The 11,453-nt window shown below is 42.5% G+C and overlaps 1 protein-coding gene across 1 annotated transcript in view; it reads right to left on the bottom strand.

The window, feature by feature from the left end:
• Positions 1 to 11,453, bottom strand: part of LOC145348267 (uncharacterized) — a 32,027-nt gene that overhangs the window by 5,007 nt on the left and 15,567 nt on the right. Inside the window, exons 9-11 of the mRNA XM_080196466.1 lie at positions 10,878 to 10,978; positions 6,546 to 6,625; positions 5,139 to 5,297 (exon numbers count right to left, since the gene is read on the bottom strand). Of these exons, the coding sequence (XP_080052592.1) occupies positions 5,139 to 5,297; positions 6,546 to 6,625; positions 10,878 to 10,978 (340 nt within the window). The remainder of the gene's footprint in view (positions 1 to 5,138; positions 5,298 to 6,545; positions 6,626 to 10,877; positions 10,979 to 11,453) is intronic.

Below are 11,453 nucleotides of genomic sequence, written 5' to 3'. Positions count from 1 at the left end.
GATTCACCATCCTCTGTGAAAAGGAGTTCCTCCTCAACCCTGTTCTAAATTGCCCTTCCCTTACTTTGAGGCTGTGCCCTCTGGTTCTAGTTTCCTTTTTAAGTGGAAAGAATCTCTCTACCTCTGTGCTATCTAGCCCCTTCATTATCTTGTAAGTCTCTATAAGATCCCCCCTCAGCCTTCTAAACTCCAACGAGTACAGGCCCAGTCTATTTAATCTCTCCTCAGAAGCTAACTCCCTCATCTCCGGTATCAGCCTGGTGAATCTTCTCTGTACTCCCTCCAAGGCCAATATATCTTTTCATAAATAAGGGGACCAAAACTGCACACAGTACTCCAGTTGCGGCCTCACCAGTGCCTTGTACAGTTGCAGCAAGACCTCCCTGCTTTTATATTCTATCCCCCACGCGATCTTATTCTATCCCCATGATCTTATTGAATGGCAGAGTAGGCTCGAGAAGCCAGATGGCTTACTCCTGCTCCTAGTTCTTATGTTCTTAACTGGCCCAATTAATCTGAGTATAACAGAATGCACACATGTTGGGAATCCACTCACTTTTCACTTCTTTTCTCACCACCCTTCCTTGGCTTCTTCTCCCCCACATACCAATTTCAAAATCTAATTTGGTACAGCATCTTACTGCCTTGTGGTTTTCAGTTTGTGTTGGAACATGCATAATTCCCAAGCGATGTGTAAATCCAACGTTTCAGAATCATACTCATTGACTACCAACTACTTCCCTTCCAGGCTCCCACGTTAGCTGACACTGTTAAAGGTTCTGTCTCTTCAGTTTCTGTCTTTCTCTCTTCTTCAAATCTGCCTTCATCACCCCTTTCCTTAAAAACCCACATTGCCTCCCAAATTTGTGACTACGTCTTCTCCAAAACTCTGAATCTGTCCAGGCAGATTTTTGCCATTTGTTACTTTGACAATCTGACTGTGATAAAGGCAAACCCATCCCTCCTAGTCCCTCTTGACCTGTCTGTAAACTACCACAGTTGGTCCTGTCATCTACCTTGAACACCTTTTCACAAATGACCAGATAGGTGCCTCTCCTGGTCCATTATATCTAATTGCAGCCAGAGAATGGCTTCTCTGCCTACTCCTTACAGTTGACTCTGGTGTCCCAAAGGGTGTATCCTTGGTCCACTCCTGTTTCTCAATTACATATTGCCTGAGGCAACATCATCCGAAAACACGTCAGTCTTTGCACATACACTAACCACACCCAGCTTTACCTCACCAGTAACACCACTGTTGCTAAATTATCAGATGGCTTGTCCAATATCCAGCACTGCATAAGCAGAAATTCCCTCCAAGTAATTACTGGGAAGAATGAAGTCAATATTTTACGGCCTTGCTCGAGCGAAAATTCCTGCCTGAGGTCAACGGACGTTTCCATTGTCCGCCCCATGCCCAATCCAATTCCTTAGTGGGTGGGGGGGCAGTAGAATTCCAGTGATTGTTTTTCACATCTGCCACAAACCTTGCACCCTGACCACTGACTCCCCTCTCTCAACTGTCTGAAGCTGAACCACTGTTTGCAACCACAGCATCATATCTGAGCCAGAGATGAACTTTCCACTATACATCCACATTGTCTCTAAGACCATCCATTTCCACCTCCATAACATTGCCTGACTGTCACTGCCTCAAACTATTCTGCCACAGAAATCCTCATCCATGCCTTTGTTACCTCCTAGATTTGATTATTCAACTCAACTGTTGGTTGGCCTTCCACATACTCTCTCTCTTCAGGTACCATGCCCTAACAGGGTGTTGGCGAATTCTGTATGTCCATCATGCTTGGCAAGGTATTGCAATGATTTGTCTTCTGCAGGTTTTGGCTGACCAGGAGACTCTCCTGTTCTTACTGCCTACTGTAAATATATTGGAAGGATTTGCAGGTTGATAATTAACCTGCTTTGATCACATTATGTTTGCACCTTCCATGGCTATTAAGGTGTAGAATCAGAGCCAAGAGTTTCTGGCTCAAAAATAGAAAAACTGCCACTACACCAGATATCTTTCCCACACTCTATCCATCATAAACCTGAGGTCATCCAAAGATCTGCTGTCCATGTCCTAATCCTCACCAGGTCCTGTTCACCCACCACTTCCAGCTTGCTAACTTAAACTTGCTCCCAATTGAGCAAAACCTCAATTTTAAAATTTGCAACCTTGTTTTCAAATCCCTCCAAAATCTATGCCCTCCCTATCTCGGTAATTTTCTCCAGCCCTGCAATCCTCCAAGATATCTGTGCTACTCTAACTCTGGCCTCCTGAGCATCCCCAATTTAAACGCTTCATTGCTGGGAACCATGCTTCCAGCTTCCCAGACCTAAAACTTATGGAGCTCCCTCCCTAAACATCTAGGCCTTTGTACCATGATTTATTGATCTTACAATGCTCCTTAAAACATCTCTTTGACAAAGTTTTTAGTCATCTGCCCTAATATCTCCTTAAGTGGCTTGGTATTGTTTTGTTTTATAACGCCTGTGGAGTACCATGGGGGGTCTTATTACATTAAAAACACTATGCAAGTTGTTATTTCTATATGTCTTCAAAGTTACAGAGAGCAGCCTCACAGAGTTTAGAAATAAACCAAATAGGACAATGAATGTGAACTTCAGTGTCATGATCATAGTTTCCAGCAGTGGGCCCTGGATATAAATTTCAGAGAAGCATCAAAGGGAAACAATAGAAGATAGGGGAAGTATATTTTAAAAGGAATATAGTGGAATAAGATTGATGTTCAAACACTGCTGGATAGGTATCAAAAATATATTCCTGGGTAATCATGTTAAATGATTTATTCTTTGAAAGAATTGGTATAGACCTTTTCTTCATTCATTCATGGGCTGTGGGCGTAGCTGGCTGGGCCAGCATTTGTTGCCCATTCCTAACTGCCCTTGACAAGGTAATGGTGAGTTGCCTTCTTGAACCATTGCAATCCCTGTGTTGTAGACACACCCACTGTGCTGTTAGGGAGGGAGCACCAGGATTTTGATCTAGTGACAGTGAAGGAACAGCGATATATTCACAAGTCAGGATGATCGAGTGACTTGGAGTGGAACTTTCAGGTGGTGGTGTAGCCATATATCTGCTGCCCTTGTCCTTGCAGATGATAATGATTGTGGGATTGGAAAGTGCTAGGCAAGGAACCTTGGTGACTTTCTACAGTGTATCTCGTAAATGGTACATGCTCCTGCCACCGTTTGTTGGTGGTTTTTTTTTGGGGGGGGAAAGAGGGGAGGGGTGTGTGTGTGTGTGTGTGGTGGTGGTGGGAATGAATATTTGTGGAAGGGGTGTCAACCAAGTGGACTGCTTTGTCCTGGATGGTGTTGAGCTTTTTGAGCACTGTTGGAGCTACAGTCATCCAGGCAGGTGGAGAGTATTATTTCATCACACTCCTGACTTGTGCCTTATAGGTGGTGGACATGCTTTAGGGAGCCAGAAGGTGAGATACAGGGCTTAGACAGGGTAAATCTTGGGAGGGTGTTTCCACTCATGGGAGAGTGTAGGACCAGAGGACTTGGTCACAGAATAAGGAAGTGCAGATTTAAAATGGATCTAAGGAAGAATTTCTTCTCTCAAAGAGTGGTAAATCTTTGGAATTCTTTATCTGAGGAAACTGTGGAGGCTGAGTCCTTGAACATTTTAATTCAGCAGGGGGATTAAGTATTACAGAGTTAAGGCAAGAAAGTGAACTTAATGAGTGTTAGATCAGCCATGATCTTACTAAATGGTTCGAAGGACTGAATGGCTATGCCTATTAGTTATGGTCTTACTTGCCACACGATTCCTAACCTCTGACATGCTCTTGTATTTACATGCCATAATATTTACATGGCTAGTCCAGTTCAGTTTCTGGTCAATGGTAGCCCTAGGATGTTGATAGTGGTGGTAGACCTTATGGTCCAAATAGCCTCCTTCTATGATTAGAAGTATTAATTTTTAAAAAATATATATTATTTCATTCCATTTTAAAAGAAAAAAAACTAGTTCCTTACCATTGCTACTGTTAAGCCTGAGTGGGGTTCTCATGGTTGTGAAATCCTCCATAGCCTCTGCTAGTATTTTATCTTTTCCTTCCTGCCCTCAGACTCATAGCTATGGCCTATAATTTATTCTATGCTGCAAGCTGGTAAAATAGTTGCACTAATTTACAGCATAGCAGCAGATTATTTGGCCCAATAGGTTTCTGGTGGTCTTTATGTTCCATCAGAGCCTTCTCCCGACATAGGACATACTCCAAATATAGGATTCTCAAGCTTTACTGTGGGAGAGTCTAGGTGTGGAGATGCTGGTGTTGGATTGGGGTAAAGACAGTAAGAAATCTCACAACACCAGGTTGAAGTCCAACAGGTTTATTTGGTAGCAAAAGCTAGTGAAAGCTAGTGGCTTTTGCTACCAAATAAGCCTGTTAGACTTTAACCTGGTGTTGTGAGACTTCTGACAGAGTGTCTCTCGGAATAAGTTGTCATCTATTTAAGACAGAGATGAGGAGGAATTTGTTCTCAGGGCCAGTGAATCTGTGAAATTCTTTACTGCAAAAGGGTGTAGAGGCTGTGTCATCAAGTATGTTTAAGGCTGAGGTAGAGAGTAAGGGAATCAAGGGTTATGGGGATAATGTGGAGTTGAGAATGATCATACATCAGATCTCATTAAATGGAGCAGCAGACTCAATGGGCCGAACTTCTGCTCTTACACGTTATGGTCTACTCCTTTTCATTTAAGCCTCTCAATATACTTCTCCTTCAAGTGCTCATCTAGCTTCCACTTAAATGCATCTAAGCTAATCACCTCAACCACTCCTTGTGGTGAAGAGTTCCACATTCAAAGTACTCGAAGTAGAATAGTTTCTCACAAGTTCCCAATTGGATTTATGAATAACTAAATAGACCAATGTTCTGATCCTGCACACAAGCTGAAATACCTTTTTCCATCTATTCTATCAAGTATCTTCATAATTGTAAAAACCTCTAAGTTCACCCCTCAGCCCTTGCTCTACCCTTTCCTGATAGGTATAGCATACTTATTAAGCAGAATGTGATTTGAACCAAAACCTGGTCTGCCATTACAGCAACTGGATTGTTCAGTCAGCATTTACATCTATCTGGTTTACAGACTTTACCTCTTCTATTTGGTGGATCTAAATCAAGATCTTGTAACAAAGACAAGTCATCATCTGAGCTTATGTCGGCTAGACTGAGAGTGGAACTTAGAGTGCTGTCAGAATGTTCATTTAATGACTGGGTCTTGGGTTGTTTCTTTCTGTACAGTTTTCTTGTATCTGAAATGACAAGCATAACCAGATAACATACCTTACTAAATTGAAAATCAACTTGTGAATATCTAAACAACTTAGTATTCTTACGTATAATGCAAAAGTAGCCATACTTTAAAAAAAAACAAATTCTGGCTAGGGTGTCCTCCCTTTACAGCAGCTGACCCCTAATGTATATTTATACTTATGTGTTCAGAAAGGTGCAACACGCATGCATGCACGCGCACACTCTCTCTCACAGGCATGCACACACAAAGAGCTGTCAGTCAGTGTGTGCTCGTCAGGGCGTGGAGGCAAAAGGTCTCAGCTCTCTAGTAAGAAATCCTGCAAGATTGCTGGGACCTGAGTCTAGGAAACACTTGTGTTTGCTCTGAAATTGAAGTAGTAGCGATAGATTGTGGTCTTTGGTTGTTTCTGGGAAAGATACCAGGTGAGGAAAAAGCATCTGGTGAATGCTCAGAAACCTGCTGGAAGAAACCCATTTGCAACTGAGCTAACCCAAGAAGAAGACTTAGTGTTGAGATAGCAGTAAATCTTCTCTGGGATAATGAAATGTAAGGCTATTGTTGGGATTAAAGGAACAGTGAGTTTGAATCATTTTCTGATGTCTGTATTGAAATCTTTAGTTTTTTTGTCTCATGTAATATAGTTCATTTTCTCTTGTTTAATAAACATTTATTCTTTGTATTAAAAGCACACTGTCAGACTCTTACGAATGTGTTCAGTAACTGACCACCGCAATTTTCTAGAACAAAAAGCAGAGTTTGGATCTATGAAACCAGGTTTCACTCTGGGTTTTAACCTGTCCAGTATTAAAAGTATATTTCTGATGGAGGGTTGATAATAGCACTTTTGGTAGGGAAGAAGGCAGTTTCTTAGGGCTAAGTAATAGAAACCCATCAGGGCAGTTACAATGAAAGGAGAAACCTGGTTGCAATGTTAGCCAGGTACTACAGGGATAATTATAAGGTTCACGGTGGGAGATATAGGAGGGATGTCCGAGGTAGATTCTTTACTCAGAGTGGTTGGGGTGTGGAATGCATTGCCTGCTGTGATAATGGAGTCAGACACTTTAGGAACTTTCAAGCAGTTATTGGATAGGCACATGGAACACACCAGAATGATAGGGAGTGGGATAGCTTGATCTTGGGTTCAAACATAGCTCAGCACAACATTGAGGGCCGAAGGGCCTGTACTGTGCTGTACTGTACTGTTCTATGTTCTCTTGTACAGCGAGCAGCAGTTTGCACGCACCTGGTTTTGATGGTGTACTGGTCTGGTTGTCAGCTAGATGCATGTTTTTCAGTTGTTCCTTCAAACCAGCAACTGTGGATCTAGAAAGAATTTCAGCTCTCAGAATCAGCAATAAATTAAGTATTATAGTTGCAATAGAACACTGTCCTTACATAATAATTAGGATATGACAATATTTTAATCAATCTACTGCAGACTAAATTTGTAGCTGTATACATATTCAACTTTTCAGTGACTACCATTTAAAGATTACAGTAATTCATTGGAAGATGGAAGTGACCACAATGTCAATACAATAATTTGAACTTGGGACTTTATGTTATAAACCTGTTTGTGCTTTGCTGCAGCAACCTATCAATTCATTTAGATCTGACGGTTAAACTACATGCTGAAAGGCCAATGTCTTTTTAGGGGAAAACCCTCCAGTCATTGGATCATACCTGGCGCAAAGGAAGATGGTTGTACTTGTTGGAGGCCAATTATTTCAGCCCTGGGACATAACTACAGGAGTTCCTCAGGACACTGTCCCAGGCCCAACCATCTTCAGTTGCTTCATTCATGTCATTCCTTTCATCATAAAATAAGAAGTGGAGCTGCCCACTGATGATTGCAATGTCATAAGAACATAAGAAATAGGAGCAGGAGTAGGCCATCTAGCCCCTCGAGCCCACCCCGCCATTCAATAAGATCATGGCTGATCTGAAGTGGCTCAGTTCCACTTTCCCGCTTTCTCCCCATAACCCTTAATCCCCTTGCCTACCAAAAACCTATCTACCCATGTCTTAAATATATTTAGCGAGGTAGCCTCCACCACTTCAACAGGCAGAGAATTCCAGAGATTCACCACCCTTTGAGTGAAGAAGTTCCTCCTCAACTCTGTTCTAAACTGCACCCCCCCTTATCTTGAGGCTGTGCCCTCTAGTCCTGCTGTCCTTTCTGACCAGGAAGAACCTCTCCACCTCTACCCTATCCATCCCTTTCATCATCTTATACATCTCAATAAGATCCTCATCCTTCTAAACTCTAACGAGTACAAGCCCAGTGTATTCAGCCTCTCTTCATAGCTCAACCCCCTCAACTCCGGTATCAGCCTAGTGAACCTCCTCTGCGCTCCCTTCAAGGCCAAAATATCCTTGCGCAAGTGCAGCAACCAAAACTGCACACAGTACTCCAGCTGCGGCCTCACCAGTGCCCTGTACAGTTGCAGCAAGACCTCCCTACTTTTATATTCAATCCCCCTCGCTATGAAGGCCAGCATCTCATTTGCCTTCCTGACCACCTGCTGCACCCGTAGGGTGGGTTTTTGCGACTCATGCACAAGGACCCCCAGGTCCCTCTGCACCGTAGCACGCTGCAGCTTTTCGCCCTGTAAGTAGTAGTCCTTCCTACTATTATTCCTACCGAAGTGGATAACCTCACACTTGCCAACATTGTATTCCATCTGCCAGGTCCTCGCCCACTCGCTCAGCCTATCTAGATCCCTCTGCAGACTTTCTACACCCTCCGCACAATTTGCTGTTCCACTTATTTGTGTCATCAGCAAATTTCGACACCTTACACTTGGCTCCCTCCTCCAGATCATCTATATAAATGGTAAATAGCTGAGGCCCCAGCACCGATCCCTGGGGCACTCCACTAGTCACCAACTGCCAATCCGAATAGCACCCATTGACACCCACTCTCTGCCTCCTATTTGACAGCAATCCCCTATCCACACTGACACCTTGTTCAGTGCTAATTTGTAATGCCTCAGATAATGAAGCTGTTTGTGCCTATACACAGGGGATGAGGCAACATTCAGGCTTGAATTAACAAATAGCAGGCAATGTAAAATTCAACACCATACAAGTGCCAGACAATTGCCATTTCTAACAAGAGAGTGAAATCACTTTCCTATGAGATTCAGTGACATTCACCAAGTTTTCTACCATCAAAAAGCCTGGGACCACCATTTACCACAAATTCAACTGGTTCAATCAGGGCTGTTAAAGCATTACAGAGGATGGATATTTTGCAGCAAGTAGTTAATCTCCTGACTCCCTGAAACCTCTTGACTACTGCAAGGCTCAAATCAGGACTGTGATGGTGCAGCGACATTCAAGAAGTGCAACATCATCCATGATAAAGTTGTCTACTTGATCAGCACTTTGTCATAAATATGAATCCCCTTCACCACTGAAGTATTTGGTTGCACTAGCTATAGGACACACTGCAGCAACTCCTTAAGACCTTATCATCAGCACCTCAACACTTAGAACATCAAGAAGAGATATGGGAATGCCATCGCCTCCAAGTCATACACTATCCTGACATGGACATATATCACCTTTTCTTCATTGTTGCTGGATCAAAATCAAGTCCGTACGCAATAGCATTGTATGAGCATCTTCACTACCTGGTTCAAAAAGGTAGCCCATAACAACCTTCGAGGACAAATAGGAATGCACAATAAATAGAACCAGAGAAAAGTTATGGGCACAGAGAGAGGCAATTCAGTCCATCATGTTTTCCCTTGAAAGACGGTGACTGAGGGGGGGGATGTAATAGAGGTATGTATGATTATGAAGGGTATAGATAGAGTAAACAGAGGTAAGCTATTTCCTATGTTAGAGACACACAGTACAAGGGGCCACGGGCTTAAGGTGAGGGGGGAGAGGTATAACACGGATATTAGAGGGAGGTTTTTCACAGAGGGTAGTGGGGGTATGGAATGCTCTGCCAAGTAAGGTGGTGGTGGCAGGCATGCTGGAGTTGTTTAAGAGTAACTTAGACAGGCACATGAGTGGGTTGGAGATGGGAGGATATAGGAGATTGTTTTAAATAAGGTTCATTAGCATTGGGACGTCCATGGTAATGTAAAAGGATATGGTATGATAATAATGTTTTTTTTCCTCTTTTAATTCACAGGTTTAAGTCGGTTCGCCTTGTTGTCCAACGAGGAGCATACACGCGATGGGTTGTACTTGGGCTGCTCTTGAATGTTCGAGATTGGCCTAGTGCTTCATGTCATTAGTGAGCTTAAACTGGACCAGATGCTGGGCAACACGACAGCTCAGTGACTATCACTGTTTGCTGTGCAGACACATGGATTTGGGCCAGTGTCTGTGGGAGTTTGTGCATTTTCCCCGTGCTTCCGTGGGTTTTGTCTGGGTGGTCCGGTTTCCTCCCACACCCCAAAGATGTGCTATTAGGCTGATTGGAAGTAATAAATTGTCCCTAAATTAGTTTCCCTCAATGGTGGCGCGGGCTCGTTGGGCCGAACGGCCTGTTTCTGTTCTTTCTATGTCTGCTCCTACCAAAATAAGAGAAAAAAAAACTAACCACTACTTTAAGCCCCCTTTTCAACACCCAGTCCGTAGCTTCCAGGTTATAGCACTTCAGATGCAGATCCAAGTATATCTTAAATAGAGTATTTCAGCCTCAACCACCAATTCAGGCAGTGAATTCCAAATGTCCACCACCCTCTGGGTGAACAAGATTTTCCTCATGACCCTTCTACCAACCACCTTCAATATATGGTCCTGTAATTGACTTCTCAGTTAGGGGAATCAGGTCTTTCCTGCCTACTTTATCTAGACCCCATGTAATTTTACACAACTTAATTAGGTCACCTCCCAGCCTCCTCGGTTCTAAATAAAACAACTCTAGCTTACCAAATCTTTCCTCATAGCTGCAATTTTCAAGTTCTGACAACATTTTTATACATCTCCTCTATATTCTCTCCTGAGCAACTGTGCCCTCCCCGCATTGTGGTGACCAGAATTGTGCATAAAATTCTGGCTGTGGCCTAACCAATGTTTTATAGCAGTTCCAGCATTATATTCCTATGTTTGTATTCTATACCTTGCCAATAAATGTGTTTTATTCTTATCCACCTTTAGAGACCTGTGGACTTGCAGAAGTAGGCCTTACCAACAGCACCCAAAGTCAGCTAAATTCATAACAAAAATTAGGTGGAGTGCTGTTTGAACCACTGCTGCTTGAGTAATTGTATTCAATTCTGTTCAAAAGAGATATTTTTGAGAAGAACAGCAAGGATAATCTCCAGTGATAGACATTAGTCACACAAACAATGGTAGTCACTCCTTGTGATCCTATGGCTGATTATATAATTGCTGACAGATGTTTCCAAGCCAGAGTAACCTATCTCATGGAAGATGGATTTTGGTGAAGACAAACAGAGAGACAATAGAAGAAAATGAGGACATAACTATATTTTTGAAAAGCTGTGAATAGAGTCTATTCATGTCACATCCATTTACAATGAGCTATCCATCAGCACTAAGTTTAACTGTACAATATTTAGCAAACCTTCAGCAACAAGTTACTCACCTGATGTGTGAAAGGTCCTGTTCAGCTTGCTCCCATTCATGAACCAACTTATTATAATCCAAAAGCTGAGACTGATATTTATTCATCAATTCTCTCAGAATCTATCGGAGAAAAAATTGTATGACATTTTCACAATCTCAGGACATCCCAAAGTTCTTTACAGCCAATTCATTATCTTTTGAAGTATAATCACTGTTTAATAATTTAGGACGGTCAGTATAAAAGGCTAGTTTTCCTAGTTTATTATACATGTAATTCAGAGTTCATTAAGGATTGGTGCATCAGCCAATTTGAACAAAACAAGATCTTACAAACAGCAGAGATAATAACAACATGAATTGTTTGATAAGGTTAGTTGAGGCATAAATAATGGTTAAAACACTAGGGCCAGTATTTTATGACCTCGATCAGGTGAGGCTCGTAAAGTCCCGCCTGGGGCCATCAGAGAATTCCATTCTGTGGGGCAGATGTGTCGGTAAAATTCCGGCCTAGAACTCCCTTGTCTTCTATGGATTGTGCCACAAAACTTTATACGCTCATTTGGGACGCCAAATGCAGCTTCAGATCAACTTCTCA

The sequence above is a fragment of the Carcharhinus amblyrhynchos genome, chromosome 9 (assembly GCF_965287045.1).
Source record: "Carcharhinus amblyrhynchos chromosome 9, sCarAmb.v2.hapA, whole genome shotgun sequence".
NCBI classification, from domain to species: domain Eukaryota; kingdom Metazoa; phylum Chordata; class Chondrichthyes; order Carcharhiniformes; family Carcharhinidae; genus Carcharhinus; species Carcharhinus amblyrhynchos.
Note: the sequence above shows the minus strand (reverse complement) of the source record. Positions and strands in the feature narration are given on the sequence as shown.